Here is a 17,545-nt window from a genome sequence, read left to right on the forward strand (position 1 = left end):
AATGTCTGAAGAGTTTGGAGAAGTAGTTTAAATAAATCCATCCAAGAAGTTAGTATGAGGCAACGATGTTCCAGGAATGATAAAATGCATCTTATGATTGGAATTCTAACATGGTTTCTTTAAAGTTCAAAAAACTCGTTCTAGAGCACGCAGCAGACATGCGCCACTCTAATGGCTCTCCAATTATATACAAAAAAAGGCGTTACGTGCAGATATAGAATTAGCGCCAGGGGCTCGAATCGCTGTTTTTTTAATTAAGACCCGACAGAGGTCGGAGTTCTCGCAAGGTGAACGTTATACGGTCGGCTGATTATTCGCGATAAGGCAGCTGCTGTGCCGTAAAATCATAAATAAATATGATCAGTGTGTATACATGGAAAGAGAAGAAGAAAAACACCGATTTCCAGTCTGCGGCCAGACTAAGGCAACTGTCGAAACAGAAAACACACAAGACAAACAAATTAATTAAATAATCAAGCGTACAAATTGGACAAACACGAGTCGTCGTTGGAGCGACGTATGTTACTGTTGCCAACCGTGAGGCGACGTCGGATGGACTTCTTTTTGACGGGGGAGAGCTGGCAGACTGGCGGAGTTTTGATCAAAATATTGACACGGCGAGTTCACGGCGAGACGTCACGGAAAAAAAACAAAGAGGACCACATGGCTATAAGTCGCAGGGAGACAGGTGGGTGGTTACACAAGTGCGCCGCGAGCGAAAAATAACAACAAGACGACGCGCGCGCCGGCGCGCACACAACAAACAAAGCTGTTTTGGAAGCATTGTCAGTCACGGACGGCGGAGACCACAAGGAACAAGACTCCGCGACGCGGGGTGCCTGAGGCCCATTTTATAACGTTAGCTATAATTAACTGTTAACTTGGATTTAATAAAAGAAAAATAACATTTATAAATCAAGTCCGCATTTACTAGCAAAAAATAATCAAAAAGAAATGTAACGTCAAAACTATATCAAATAATTTTAATTACATACTAGAACTTCATTAGACGTTTAAAGAATAGCCAAAAAATATATTGAATAATTAGAAATAGTGTATCTATAAATCAAATGCCATTTTAAGATTAGATGATAATTTTACTAGAGACACGTATTTTTCTATTGCACATTTAATATTTCAATTTTTTTGCATGCAAAATTTTCCTCCAAATTTTTAAGAGAAAATCATTTTCTCTAATGAATTAAGCCTAATCAAGGCAATCATTTTTTGCTGCGCGACCTATTGAACCTCAAATATTTTTAAGTGTTATTGTGATTTATAAGTATATTTATTAAAAAAAATCAAATTTTTATACTGCACTAACAAAAATATTTACTACATGTGTTCATAATGTGTATTTAACCTTTCCTTTACTGTGATGTACAACGAGTGTACATGTCATATTATTATATTAATATTTTAGCTATTCATCCGCGACAAACCCTCATATTAATTTAGATAATTACATTTTATAAATAACTATTATATCTTTTTTTTATTTTAAACAGACGTACATGATATTCTCTATGAGCTGAAGTAGCTCATTATGAGATGTTTATACTTAATATGTACAACATAGCTCGATTTGAATTAAACATCACGATAAAATCTAAGAAAACCTAATCTGCTATGATCATCAATATTATATTTGTATGAAATTTGAAAAACATATGGTGCCAAAAACCATGTATTTACGGTGCTTGTTTTATACATTATGACCATAAAAAAACTACTCCAATTCAATAAATTCTCAAGCATATCTGCATAATACGTAGGCTATAAAACATCATCTAAAATCTAGTCCTTACAGCTGTTACGCACTATCGCTCATCTAATCCAATCAGCGGCAACCACTCAACATTACTCACGCCCCCGCTACGTTTGCCGGCGCTGCGAAATGATACATAATTATGGTCATATTATCACCTGTTATATATATATAGACATTTTTTATATATATATTGTCGTATTCTTAAATATACATGTATATATTGATCATCTATGATGCGCAATAATCACTTTTTTTTATACACGTGGCACCTCCAGAGAGAGATTTAGGGCTCGTTAAATACTGTTTTAGATGTCTTTGGAACGCTATTGTAGCGCAATCCGGGCAACAATTTTTATTCTTTGATTATACATTTTTGTTGTGCGCAATAATTACCGTACCATATTTACTAAGATGTTTTCTTATTTAATTTTAATATAATATTAAAAAATATTATTGTTAATTTTGAACTCCCTGACACGATAGAAATCGAACCCAGTAAGGTTTTCAATATTATTTATTTAAATAAATACTTTTTTTATTATATTTGTTATTCATTATGTATGCATTTTTACATGTATACTGAGTGTACATCATGTTTTTGCATTACAAGTGGAAGATTTATTATATTATTCACAAGAAGAATATTATTTAGATGAATAATCTCATGCTACTGTACAAGTACACCTTTACAGTGACTTTCACTTCGTTGCACACGTTTGCTCATCTTTAGCACAACGATGTTAAACGTGTGAATTATAATGTTACTTCCTAGTAGAGTGCAAGCAAGACGTCGAATTGCACTTATGTGGAATAGAAGCACAGAATGATGAGCTGCGAGGCGAGCATTATCTGTAAATCAGATTTAAACGCTGTGCATTCGAATCCAGATGGTCTTTATAAATTATTTATCGTATTTCGAGATCGTTTGATTTAATTTAAACTCAAATTCGACCTCTAAGCATTACAAAGACAGCTGACGAGGGTTTTTTAAATATTCTCTAAGGCAAAGAACAACATTTTTATTTTTATTAATTTGATGAGATGTGATTCGAGTGAGCTGTATCAATTAAGATATCAACACCGATGAAAAATCAGCGTTGAATATCACGCTTGTTGACTCTTGACCTTCAGATAAGAATTTAATTTGTCAAATGTTATGTCTGGTCAGTAATATTTTACTGGGAGAAAATGGAATAACCTCCAGTACCGAGATGGAAGAAGTGTGACGGACTTCTCTACTTTTACATATGTATTTGATCATGGTTTGAGATTTATTTATTTATATTGCTTCCACAAAATCAATCGAGTAAATAATATGCCAAACTGAAGAAGAAAAAATATGTGAATCCGATGTGAGCATCTTGTCCTGATAGGGTTGAATAAATTATTCGCGAACTTTTACACCTCCCCTCGTAAAACATTGAAGAAGACCGATCCACACTACTAGAGGCGTAAGCCGGAACCCAAAAAAGCGGATCGCACAGTATCGACTGACCTACATACGGGAGTTCCCGCGCGTCGTGTATGCAACCAAAGGCCGATGCATGCATATGTGCGCACCCTGCGCTCAAATGTGTGTCGCAGCGCAGCAGTGATTGTTACCTAACCTACCGCAAGGCCTGTTGCACAAAGCCAGTCACGCTCTCGTGTACGTCGGCCGGTCGTACACAACTGCAGCGGTTCGGCGGCAAACTACGCTACTATCGCGCCGAGCGTTCCGGCGGATTCGTGAAGTCGACGTACTCAGTCTGAATGCATCAATTAACGATTCGGTCTCGCCGCTGACTGGCTGGCTTTATGAATGGAGCGCGAAAATAAACTGACGGACGAAAAACGCTAATTGAGTCCGCCACCACCGCTGGAGTTCTATTTCGGAACGGACGAACTAAAGCTGCGCAAACACAAGGTGAAGAAACCAAACCGAGCAAGAACAACGGCGCTGGGTTTCGTCCGGGAGTTCTGTAGTACTATGAACAGGGGCTTTGACCCTTCACCGGCTTTATAATTACGTTGCCGTTAAATAGCTCGTACCTGCAAAAGTCTGTGAGAGGTTCAGACGATCGCTTGAATCCAATAAAGAAAAAACATTTATCTCAGATAGATATAAACCATATTTGGAGATTGTCAAGTGACTAAATTTGAATGAATAAAATCCATAAATGGTTCGGTGATTATTGCGCACACAAAAATTCCGCACTTGATATAATAATATTAAATTATTTAATTATCATATATTATATTAAAATATTCATATATACTATGTAGTACAAAAATCATATTGAAGTATTTGTCAAAATATATAAATTTATATATTGGGATGGCAAACCAATAATGGAGGAGTTTACAATCCAGTTGTGTTTAACCCTTCATCTCATGATTTTTTTTATCATCGATTAAAATATTAAAGATTACTCCATATAATAAGGATTTCAATACATACATTATGAAAGTAAAGAATTTATTAAGTCATATAAAAATATCATTAGTTTAGTTTGTTGAAAATTTGCAACACCGTGAAACGAAAGAAAAGTAAAAAACAATCTTGAATCTATCCCGAAAATATGTCATTTCAGTGAAATCACATCGGAATACATTTTCACCAGTAGATATATATTTTTACTAGCGAATATATAATTTAACTGAGACTAGTGAAATTATACACTGTTTTAAAACGTCTCTGAATTTCAATTTGACAGTTGCTGTTAAAACCAAAACCTAACCTACATGAATAACCAAACTCAACTTGAATTAATGAAAGTTTTAAAACTAACAGACAGACATCGCATCTCACATATTGTTCCACGGTTTGTCTGCATTTCGATATTACACAGTTTTAAAAATATGATAACTATCTTTACCGATATTACTAAAGACTTCTAATATACGAGGGCTGATCGAAGTATATTTAAACCGAATTTTGGTCAATAGGAGAGCGCAAAAACAATTATCACTTCTCAGAAGTCAAAAATTCACGTCAAAAGTAATAAAATCGTGTCGGCGCTGTCGCAGTGGGAACGCTCGGTAACGAGCGTTCACACTGCGACGGCGCCGACACGATTTTATTGCTTTTGACGTGGATTTTTGACTTCTGAGAAGTGATAATTGTTTTTTGCGCTCTTCTATTGGTCAAAATTCGGTTTAAATGTGCTTTATTCGATTCTCACTCGCTAACTAATTTTTATATTTATTTGTAGCATAGAAAGGGTTAACTTGCACCTATTATTATTTATTCAATAAATTATATTACGTTGTTCAAAATATATAAAATGCCATTTTTGTTATGAGGCCCGGAATCATTGTTTTCCCAAGGCCCGGGTTCGCTCTCGGCGGTCCTGTGTACACCTAAAGGGTTAGCATGCTAATGGAGAATGTAAAATTACACAGCACAGTACAAAATTAATTGCGTGTGTAAATTCATCATGTAACCAACCAAATAATATACGCAATTGTGAAGTGCGAATTTTTACTTTTACTGAACACGACCGCCCCAATATATAGTAAGCTATATAAACTTATACATGTGTGATATATCGACATATTATTTCATTGAATTTAATGTATATTATATTATAATAAAATACATTTATAGTAATATTTTTCGTGTGTGCAATAATGATCGCTTCAACAACAACAGCGTAGTACTTTTGAGACACAAACTTTTAAAACTACACTTCGTTTTTATCTAAATTCTAGAGCTATAAATATTTTCCAAGATAAACTTTATTTTAAAATTTTCGTTTGGCTCAATTTGGAAGAATTATATATATATAAACAATTTAAGCACTACTGTGCAAAAGAAATGGAGCACTTGATTCGGTAATCTAATTTGAAAAATGACATCACAAAACTCACAGTTTATATCACGAACATAATAATCAATACATTTATTTAAAACATGGGAAGAAAATTACTATATTATTAGACTTCCATTTAAAAAGTGCATTTTACTTATATGAAAGAATTTGCAATGAAAGATTTTGGCCAAAAATAGAAAGTTTGTCCAAAGGATTGGAGAACGTGCAATTTTTTTTTAATTATTCTAGATAATATGATTGAACTGAAGAGATGTTGTATACTTAAACTTGATTTTATTTCAAAAATAAATATATTTTATAAATATACACATAGAGTACACGGATGTATTTTTTAATTTAAAAAAGCATTTTTTAATGGTAAAAAAATTATTTTTCTATAAAAAAATTTTGCGACCGGATTATTGCGCACACGAAATTTTGAATATATGTAATTGTTTGATTATCAGATATATTTTACTTTTAATTCCAACTGCTTTATATTTTTCTCTATTTTTAAGTAAAAAGTTGTGTAATTATAGAAAATGTAAGTATTATACTAATATAATTGTATCATCATCTGGCAATAAAAGGGTTATGAAATTACTGAATAAATAATAATAATAATTTAGATGGGCCCCTTTTTTGCACATCACTATAGATATGAATCTAATAAAGCATTGTAAAAACTCGCGTATGGTGAGTTTTGGCGTCATGAAATTTTCACAGCTTGTCTGGATTTTTTTATCAACATAATATAAAACGTCATACACGAAGCACTAGTTTTTCCTAAATATTTAGTACAAATTCTGCTACTGAGACATCGTAAATACGGCGCGCTCGAACCGGAAAGAGTATATAGTAAAAAATGGCGCTTACTGTTTCTGGGCGCGGGCGGATCCGTAACAGTATCCGCCAGGTCCAATTCCAGCAGCCGCGATAGCTGAAGGTCGCCAAGTCCCGGTTCCAGATGGTCCGGCACGCGGTACTGGCTCCTCAATGCCTCTTCGGCCGCCCTTCCGGGTAGATAGGGATAGATAGGGGGCGGTCGCTGCTCCCTGATCGTGTCCCAGTTGACGTCTTTGAAGAAGGGGTGGCTCCTGATGCTGTCGTACGTAGGTCCTTTGTCCGAGGCGCCCAGTCTCATCGCCGGGTCGAGCACAAGCAGCTTCTCGACCAGATCGCGCGCTTGGCTGTCGAAGCCGTCCGGGAAGGTGTAGTTCAGAGCTATGATCTTCTGGAATATGAGGTACTCGCTGTTGGAGCGGAACGGCGGCAGGCCAGAGATCATCTGGTAGATGATGCATCCCAGCGCCCACAGGTCGGAGGCGCGCGAGACGCACTTGTCGGTGAGCAATTCGGGGCTGACGTACTGGGCGGTGCCCACGAAGCTCATTCGCCTCTTCTGCAGACGATCGTCACCGTTGTCGTTCACGTCTCCTCTCCACCTGTTCTGGTCGTCTTCTCCTTCGGGCCGGTTCGGACGCACGATCTTCGCCGAGCCGAAGTCCGTCACCAGGACGTGCATCTTGTCGTCCAGGAGGATGTTCTCAGGCTTGAGGTCTCTGTGTATGATGCCCTTTTGCTGGAGCTGCTCCAGAGCGAGGACCAGCTCAGCGGCGTAAAAACGCGTGCACTCCAGATCGAACGAGCCGACCTTGTTGATGTGCGGATTGAGCTCGCCGTTCTTGGCGTACGACAGTACGAAGTAGAGGCGCTCGCTGTCTTGGAACGTGCAGAAGAGCTTGACGAAGCCGTGCTTGCAGTCGAACAGCATGTTGAGGATCTCCTTCTCCCTCTGGATGTACTTCTCTTTCTTCTCGCGAATAATGTGCGTCTTATCGCATACTTTGACTGAAATGGACAGAGAGAATGAAACGTGAGCGATTGCCGAAAAATCACGATAAGATAAGATTAGGGCGGCGCTTACTTGCGTACTCCTTTCCCGTGTGGATGTATTTGGCTAGGTAGACGGTGCTGAAGCAGCCTTCGCCTATGACCTTGCCGAATATGAAGTCCTTTGCCGTTCTCTTCGAGCTGAGGTTGTCGGGATGGGGTGCGTTCAGAGAGGCATGCTCCGCCACCGCGGCGGCCACGGCAGAGGTCCTGGCGCTGGTAGGTGGAGACCTCGCCCTCGCCGCCGGTGAGTCGGGCGCGGCCGGCACCACCGTGGCGGAATCACCTCCGACAGATGCTCCGGGAGACATGATTTCTCGCGCGTTGGGCTCGTTAATCTGCAGAAAAAAAAACACAGTTAAACACTTGCTACCACACCACTCCGATACATACACTATGAAAAATAATCACAAGAAAAAGTACTCTCAAGAGCTCCATTGTCACTGTTGGATATTAACTGAACATAAAAGGGCGAAATGTCAAAGCGGGGCAGCCCCTCTCAAACTGGGACGTATGGGCTTCGAAAGTAGGTCGCGCACAATCCGCTGAATAACAATAATAATTTGGCCAATCAGCTGATCTTGCGGAAGGATCGATCGTCCGCGTATTATTAGCGGGCGGGCGTCCCAAGGTTAAACTATTCGCGAGAATGTTGAAAATAACGCGCAAACGAGAGTTTCGAGCGTAGCGGCTCACACAGCAGTCATGCGCGAGATATTCGGCGCGCCACGATAAGAACGCGCTCCGTCTGGAGTCAGCGCGCCAATGCGGGACACGACGCGGTTACGTCCGCGCAGGATTCGCCGACGTTTGTTACCTTGACTTTCATCGCAGGGCAAGCGGCGCTATGTCGAGACTATCGATCGCGAGTGCGCCGAAACAGACGACCTCATGCCGCGAACCGCGGTACGACATTGAGCGGACGTCAGCGCCGCGGCGCCTGGTGGGGACGACCAGGGGTAACAAACCGGCGCCGGCGGACCGTTTTGCACGTCATCGTCACGCCCGTTTGCAATAAAGTATTTAATCCCTTACTGCATAAATGTTTTTTTCGTTGCAAAAAATATATGTTATAAAACATTTATAGACGAAAAATAAAAAAAAAATTTACTATTATTTAAAATTTTAATGACAATAATATATTAGGCCATATATGGTACTGCATGCATTGGTAGACATAAAATATTTTTTTCATTTCGGTTTTCATTCTGGTTCAATTAAAAAATATATCGTTTTTTTTTCGATTAAAAATTTATTTTATACCATAATTCAGAATATTTTATTCCTTTTTTGTAACAAGCATATTCAAGGGCTTTTTTGAAAACAAAAAAGGTGCCAAAACTCAGTTCTTGTCAAGCTTTTTACTATAGAAAATTATATTCAAATATCATTTAAAGCAGCCTATGCCACGAAGCGCATAAAAAAATAAAAATAAATATATAACTTTTTCTTTACTTTAGACATGTCAAATCTAAACTTAAACGAACAAATTCAACTGAAGGCTAAATGTAAAATAAAATTGTAAAACATGTTTATTTAGTCCAATCGATTCCTTTTTTTAGTATTTATGACGAATAAAATCTGAGAAACCACAGATGAACATATTTTGAAGGATCGAAAAATAGCAAAGGTGGTCCAATAAGTTTGACGAACAAAAGTATAGAAACTGTATAGGTCTTGAACGAAGCTCTTATTGCGTTAATAATAACGGTACGTTTCTTTTAACGGAGTCACTTTGAGGTCCATCCATTTCGTCATTATTAATAAGTGAAAAAGAGATGGCAACTTTAGGTTTACGCCCCACCATTTTTCTCTATTGTACAAGATGTGGATATAGTTTAAGCAAATTTATAGAAATTAAAATTACTATATATTTTTATGTTGAAGATCATTTAAACAAAAAAAATTCAAATCGTTATCCTTCAAAAATTCTATCTCTTTCTAAATTATAAACAATGATTAAATGGATAGTTCTCGAACTGACTGTGTTAACGCAAATATAGTAGGCAAATAGTTTTAGTCAAGTACGCGAGCCGAAAGTGTAAACTAAACATTTTTTATACCTTGCAACGTGCAATAAAATGCTTCCGAATTATTTTTTGAAACAAAATCGTGGTGTGAAATGTACATCAACATAGGAACTATAAATAGGGACGTCACTCGTGGGGAATTCAGCAAAAAAATTAATGTCATTTAATGAAATACTATGAAAGCAAAATATAAAAAAAAATATCACTGACTGGCCAACTTTTACCCCCCCCCCCCCCCATGGAAATCAGAAATGACGGACCCAATTCCAAAGTAGAAAATCTCAGATTATCCCTCAAAGAAAATCTATAAAAAACAATCTTGAATCTATCCCGAAAATATGTTATTTCAGTGAAATCATATCGGAATAGATTTTCACCAATATATTTCCACTAGCGTAAATATATTTATCTGAGCAATTTGGGTAAATATATTTACCCAAACCTAAATTTAATTAACCTAACCAAACGAATTACAATTTTAGAACTTTAATTAGGTCAAGTCTAAAATACAAAATAACCCAACGAAAATAAGCGGAAGAAGTACAGAAGCGTCTCGCATATTGCTCCATAGTTGATCTGCATTTTGATATCACACTGTTTTCAAAATATGATAGCTACTCTAACCGATTGATATGAGAGTATTGGTCAAAGTAAATTCAAAGCGAATTTTTAGTCAATAAGAGGACGCAAAAACATCACTTCTTAGAAGGCAAAAATTCACGACAAAAGCAATAATATCTATTTTTGGATTTTTACTTTTGTTCTTTTTTATATAATTCCAGTGGATTTTGCTCTTATTTATTATATTATGATGTGAGGTAAAATATTAAAACACATTTACAGTAGCAATACACTGTCCAAGCCGCTTAATAAATAAACATTTTGTAAGAAATTTGATCGTCTGCACAAATTATTATTTCATGCCTATAAATCTGCAAAATCGGAAGAAATGATTCATAATAAATAATAGAACTTCAGGTATCAAAATCAAAGCTATTTGTTTGTGTTTTTTATACAGACTATACCTGCTCTAAAGGCGAAGAAAAAAATAGCGCGTTAATTCTTCTTTCACTTTATTGTAATTCTAGGTAGCATCAGGTATTGAAAAGCAGCGTTCCAAGAAAAAGCACTCGCATACCGATCCTTATTTATCAGTTTAGATCATCGATTGCCAAATATAAATATAAATCATTGGGCAAACTACCTACCTGCTAAAGTGCCTTTACTATTTTGCATAAATATTTTACAGAAATTGAAAATTTAACAAAAATGTATTTTGAATATTATATATTAGCGTATAATGTCTGTAGATATTAGACCGCGCAGTGAGATATCCTAGATTTTTAATTTTAAAAAATAATAATAAATATGGCGCGATTTATATAATTTATTTCTTTAATAAAATATAGAAATTCTATGATTTTTATATTAAATGATAATATTTATTATTATTATTGTTACATTTATTTATTTATGTATTTAAAACCAATGTATTGTTTTCTATTAACCGGCTCTTCACGCGGAAGTAATAATACAACTCATTGATCGATCTTGTCATCGTCTGATTCACAATCGACCTCAATGACAGCATCAAGCGCCTTCGTGAGAAAAACATTAACCGAGATGGTATTATAAGGCTTTCGTAGAAGCAATCTTCAATGTTTACTCGCAGACGGATTAAAAATGACGCATGACTAAAAAAAAGGCGCAAGACTTACGTCACAAGATGAGTAATGGATAATACAATAATACAACCACTGACGTGACGAGCTTTCGCGGAATAACCAACTTATCCATTCTATATTTGTCGCGGTATTTACAAACATTATTCTCACGCTTACTATTTCTTTCGTTATTAACCCATCCCGTACGGAAGGTAGAAAAATCGCGAGCGTTCCGAACCGGGGGCCTTTTTGTCCCCCAGACTATTCTCGAAGTTATGATACGTTTTTAACAGAAAATTGTATACCTAATCATCTAACACGTGTTTCTATGCATATTTACTTTCATAAAACGAATAAAATATCTTTTTATTAACATTTTTTGCAAATTACAGTCATATTTTTCGGCGACATTTCTGGCCAAAGAACGATCGGCGATTGAGGGGCGTCTACAGCGCTTACTTGTCGATGCATGTTGCAGCGTTTCTCAAACACTGACTAATAAAATTATTATTATTTAATTATTTTTAAATCTATTAAATTTTTAACAAATTAAATCAATTAAAAAATTAGTAAAACATTATATTATTTATATATAACTTATTATTGTTAAAAATAATAATTGCACAAGAAATAAAAATAATTCACATTTTTTTTAAATAATGTATTTATAATATAAAATACAAAATAACAAAAATAATATATTTATATTTAGGATAATAATACAAATATTTCATTTATTCTACGCTTGAATCTTGTAAACAATTTGGACATGACAATATTTTCAACTGGTGTTTGTGAACTGTACATATCGCTTTTTTTTGCAGGTGGTGCAAAAAATCGAGTCTTTTTGTCCTTATTTCTAGGGCAAAAGCTGCACCTATTTCTCCTAACCTGTTCAACGCGATTTTCGGGGAGTATTGTCAGTGGAGTAACAGTTTCAACGTTAGTTGCTTGATCATAAAGTGTGAAACCATATTGAATATGTTTATGAAACGATATCCCACTATTTTTTGAAAATTTATGTTCTCCTTGGCAAGTTCCATGGCTAACTCTGTTGACAACAGTGTGACCGATTGTTTTTTTTTCGGAACATATGAAACCAATGTGATGTCATCGGTAAAGTCAAAACGACTAAATAATTCCTCTCGCTAGCGTGAACGCAAAAATTCTTGCGGTATTTCACGCTTATTTTTTCTAATTGTTCCTGTTAATTTTGTCTTCCAAAAGTCTTTGAGCAAGGGGCACTGACGAAAATAAGTTGTCAGTAATGACACCACGTCCAGTTCCAATAGAAGGAATAATTAGATCAGTCACTACCCTTTCACCTTGGTTTCTCTCTCGTACTTGCTGCTTTCCCATGTATGGTTGTATATTTAAAATATACGATGACTCTACATCAGCAGCAACCCATATTTTTATTCCATATCTGCCGGGCTTACTTTTGATAAAAGCACGAAATTTATCTTGCGATTGTTGAAATCGTAATTGTCTGGTGTTTCTGTCATCAAAGCGAATTTTACTGTATAAATATACGAATGTGTCCCTTGAAATGATCGTAGAAAAAAAGAATTACTTAAAAAGCTGGTTAGATGTCCATATTTCCTTTAGTGGTAGTCTACGGCCATTGCATCTTCTAGAAACTATCAATACGCTGATGAATGCTTCTATTTCCGGTTGGTTGGTGTGGTCTTGATTGTCATTTCTAGAGACCCGATTAGTCTCCACTACTACTTATTTCTTGAATCATCGCTGCAGTCACGAAGAGAGCAAAGGTTTCCTTTATTGTAGTCACATTGCTAGCCTCTGTTCCAAGTCCTGAAGAAGATGGTACGATATTCTGGATTCGCGTTCTGGAATTGTATCGTGGAGTTGAATGCCATTCTAGACCAGATCTTGACATGAACGTGGTGTCTTCTGGTGTAAATTCATCATCTTCGGTTTCTTCATCTTTTGATGAAGAATCGTCAGCTTCGTTATTGATTACATCATTTACGTCGGTGGCATCTGAATCCAACTCTTCAAAGTCGATATCACTGTCAAAAGATTCATCGACATTGACATCATCTTCACATTCGTCTAAAAGTCTTTCTGTATCTTGTCTGGACGACATATCCCAGTATTTTATCACAATTTATACCGCAAAAAAATCACCAAATACGTACATTACAATATACAGAAAATAACAAAGTGTATAATAAATAATACTTCCTACATGAAATATAAGGTATAGGATGATGGAATTACAAAAATAAAAATAATAAATCAGCTTTGCAAACAACGAAACACGGCAAAAGATAGGGAAACACTGATTTGCCAGCACGTGGCTTTCTCCAGACAATGATTCTTCTGAGAAGGTGATGGTATACCAACAGCATATAGCTTTCTCGTTCTAACTCATTATGGAAACCGACCGTCGACACATTCATAACTTTCGAGTGCGAATGAGCTCAAATGTTATCCTCTATACCTGCCCTTCTTGGAATTGCAAAACTGACGGTCACTCACAAATAATAGATATTTTACCGCAAATTTATATTTTAAACCGTTATACGATTTCGAAATTGACTCGAAACAAATTTTACCTATGTATAATCCTTAATTACAGGATTACATAAAATGTGGGTCTATTAAAGGTAGTAATTAAAAAGTTACAGTGAAAAACAAATTCTTGGGGTACTTTTTGGCCCCCTTTTCGCCCAGGAAGGGTTAAAATAAAATCGTAAAATCGCGAGCGGGTGATTATTCTCACGAAATTTTTATTAACATTAAATTTTATAGTGATGTCACTCTGTTTCCGTGTTTCTGTTCTTTCGATACGAAATTCGAATAATACGTGCAAATGTACACATTCTATTTTGTCTATTTTTAAACTATCGCATGCATATGTATCGTTCTTCGAAACGCCTTCCAAAACTGACACGAATTTAAAATTGGGAACTTCCAAGAAATTAGCTAACAAATAGTGCAAATAGTGCGCGTGTGTGAGTGTAAGTACACATGTGGCACGTAGTCGGCGCCAGGTGAATTAATCGCGACAATCGGAAATACGTACGTAAGTACGTGATATAGTACGGGCTTGAAAAATAGCGTAAATAATTTTACTACAAAAGGAAAACTTTCGCTAATTCCGAGTCATTTCGAATCCTTATCGGTACTTTCGCTTCGCTCAAATACGTCATATGAATACATTTTTTAATCTTCTACTAGTGTTTGACATCATTACCTATAATCTGATAAAATTTGAATGAACAATTCATTACCAAACGATCTCAATGTGGGGTATTTACAGACATACATATGTCAAACATATTATTAATCATATATTTTTGCGATAAACCTTACTCACGTAAAACACGATAAGATTTAATGTAATTGGACTTTATTTTCGAACACAAATATTTATTTATTTTAACAAAAACATTTAACAATCCATAAGCGATAGTTGTTTATTATGCATTTTTGAGTTAACATCGTTACCACAGTTATATTTTTGCGGTGTTTTGCTCCAAAAACATATAGTACACGAGGGTACATTATGAATCGGTTTAGTTTAACCTTTTGATTCGCCCACTAGTGATTGTTTTATCGAAGCGTTATGATGTAACGTTTGACATTTCCTATATCATACATAGTGAGTGGGTAATAGCAATATATTATTACACGCGAAATTTGTTTTAAATGTTAATCAAAAAAATATTATCTAGAAAGCAACAAAGAATCTAAGATGTGTTTGCATTACGTGCATTTTACATAACTACACACTGAAACTTCTGATGCGAATAACTTAATTTACGAGTGTTTCACAATAGAGCAATTTTTAAATTAATCTTGAATTTGCCCCCCCCCCCCCATTTGGGGGGCAGGTATGTGATTCCTCTAAAAATGCATGTTATTTAATAAAATACTATAAATTTTGATAAAAAAAATCGAAATATTTTCAAAAATTTTGCTCTCCCCCCCTCAAATTATTAAAAACAGTTTCAAATTGATAACAATTTTTTTTTAAATATGTCATATCAGTGAAATTATATTGTAATACATTTTCACCGATAGATATATAGTTTTACCAGTGAAAATATAATTTATATGGCAAGTGCTAGATCTCATCATAGAAGTGACCGTTGCGCATACGGAAACTGCCAGGCACTGGTGCACACCGTGGCGCAATGGCAGTACTTAGTTGTATTTTTATATTTAATGATCATTGAATTATTTAATTAAATATATTCATTCAAAATGCTTTGGACTAGAGACAACACTTATTAAAAAAAGTGGACTATAAAGGGTTAAGAATATAGATATTTTTCACGTACTACATATTCATATATGTCAGACATAGTCAATTTATGCTGATAATCCTATTTTATTACTCACATACATTAAAATATAAGTATTGTTAAGCCGAATCTCGGAATCGCTTCCGAGTCGAGCTACAAATCCAAGCAACTGTTCTTACTTAATGTCGTAGTTTTTAATCGGGTAACGGATTTTTTGATCCGACAAATCCGGATGTCTGATAACTTTACTCCCGGGCTACTATTAAGCGCCCATCTCGGTATTTTATCATAGCATCTCGTCAAAGCGTGTGTGTCGTTTCAATCCGCAGGAAGCGAATCACGTGGGAGTAGTCCCACCACCCGGTCCAGACGTTTCGTCACACATGCTCGCACGCACAAGATCCCCAGCCGATCCATATATCTCCCATCCGATCTTTTGTGATGGTGATGAGGCGATACAGATCGCAAAGGTGATGATAATGATGTTCGAACATAAGCATAGTCTATTTTTAGCCGGCTATTATTAGCGTCGATACCATCAACTTATCAACACACACATGTCCGAGAACTGACCTATCTTTGTCTGATTGTTGCAATTTTTCATTGAGTTGTGTTTCACAGTTTCGTATTTATTTATGCGCTGATGTTATTGCGAATCGGCTCGTGAGAATGTGTGTATGCTAATTGCGCGCCGTTAAAGGGGTCGACCACCGGCGGTGGATGTGCACATAAACCGACTTTGACTCGCCGCAACGGGCGGATCTTTATTTGTTTTGTCGGTTTCCGCCCGCGAGTGACTGTGACGTAACGGACACGTATATATGGTGTGCATGTAAGTACTGAGTACACATAATAACCGAACACGTTTTGAATTAATGCGTGACGCTAAAGAAACCCTGATAACGGCACGCAGCGGAAGTTTTCTGTTCATCTGAGATGAGGAAAGACGACATTCCTAAGACCAAGGGTAGAAAGTGTTTCAAACACTTTGTATGTTTCAACTTTTTATTTTAAAACAATATATATGGAAATATTTATTTAAAATATTTATTTAAAATTATTAAAAATAAATTTCATTGCTTATAAATATGCATGGTAAAATAACTATAAATATATAATGAAATACACGAAAAAAGTATGTATTATATTTGAGAATAATACATAATTATTTTTGTTTGCATAATTTAAAATTAAATAAAACACAAAAAAAACTTTTTCGATCAGCTGGGGCCGTATATCGACAATAACGCGGCGAATGTTGGCTTCCAAATTATTTTGCGCTGTACGCCCATAATATTTATTAGAACATGCCCTCGCTGAGCTGAAGAAGCAAATTATTAAAGAATTTTCAATACCTAATATGTGCGACTTTAATTCATAACATCACGATATCTAGATGAACATAATTTATTTAGATTAAATTAAGACCATCGTAACCTAACAGGTTACCTCAAGCTCTTCGTAGCTAACATTAAACAGGTCATATGTAATGCCAGCGTATTAAGGAGCCGACTGTGATTCTCGAAGACGTTCTGAAACCCAAAACTGGATTCCTCGAGAATAGCTGGCTTGTCGACAGCACCTTTCAGTAATTTAAAGACATGCTTAGCGACAACTTTCTGAGAGAACTGCGCTCATACTTTCGCGCCTAGTGCTCATCCAATCCAAACAACGCCCGCCGTCAACATAAGTCACGCCCCCACTATGTGCGCCGGCGCTGCGATACTTCTCTTACACATTTTTAAAAATATACTATTAAAAATATTAGTATATAAACCAAATTCATTGTAGCTGAAAGGTGTATATGATGACTAGAATCTAGAATTACGGACACACACATATATTACACAGCTGAAATAATCATTTTCGTGCAATCAAAAACGAGCTCGTGCCGTTTCATCGCACACACAATTAACTGGTTTGTTGTTTTTTTTATCAAATTCTGGCAGTTTAATCAAAAAATAAGGTCAGCTCGAAATTTGTGCGGTAAGGGCACACACAAAGGGTTATTTTTAACTGCGTCGTTTGTACGCACTACACACAAAACATTATCGTAATAATAATTGGGTTAAGAGCGTTAATCGGACCAGTGGCGGCAAACGACGGCTTCGCTCGG

General features: G+C 36.1%; 1 protein-coding gene across 2 annotated transcripts in view; it reads right to left on the reverse strand.

The window, feature by feature from the left end:
* The window catches only part of LOC148237061 (3-phosphoinositide-dependent protein kinase 1-like), a 79,447-nt gene that overhangs the window by 10,447 nt on the left and 51,455 nt on the right, over nucleotides 1-17,545 (reverse strand). Inside the window, exons 1-3 of one of the 2 annotated variants that reach the window (XM_088182395.1) lie at nucleotides 8,276-8,374; nucleotides 7,493-7,796; nucleotides 6,442-7,416 (exon numbers count right to left, since the gene is read on the reverse strand). In XM_088182395.1, coding sequence (XP_088038521.1) covers nucleotides 6,442-7,416; nucleotides 7,493-7,796; nucleotides 8,276-8,287 — 1,291 coding nt within the window. In that variant the 5' untranslated portion in view covers nucleotides 8,288-8,374. Of the gene's footprint in view, nucleotides 1-6,441; nucleotides 7,417-7,492; nucleotides 7,797-8,275; nucleotides 8,375-17,545 lie in introns of those variants that run through there. The other variant, XM_088182393.1, reaches the window with a different exon arrangement.

This window comes from Plectrocnemia conspersa, unplaced genomic scaffold, assembly GCF_051122295.1.
Source record: "Plectrocnemia conspersa isolate PC_06_02 unplaced genomic scaffold, ASM5112229v1 ptg000003l, whole genome shotgun sequence".
NCBI classification, from domain to species: Eukaryota; Metazoa; Arthropoda; class Insecta; order Trichoptera; family Polycentropodidae; genus Plectrocnemia; species Plectrocnemia conspersa.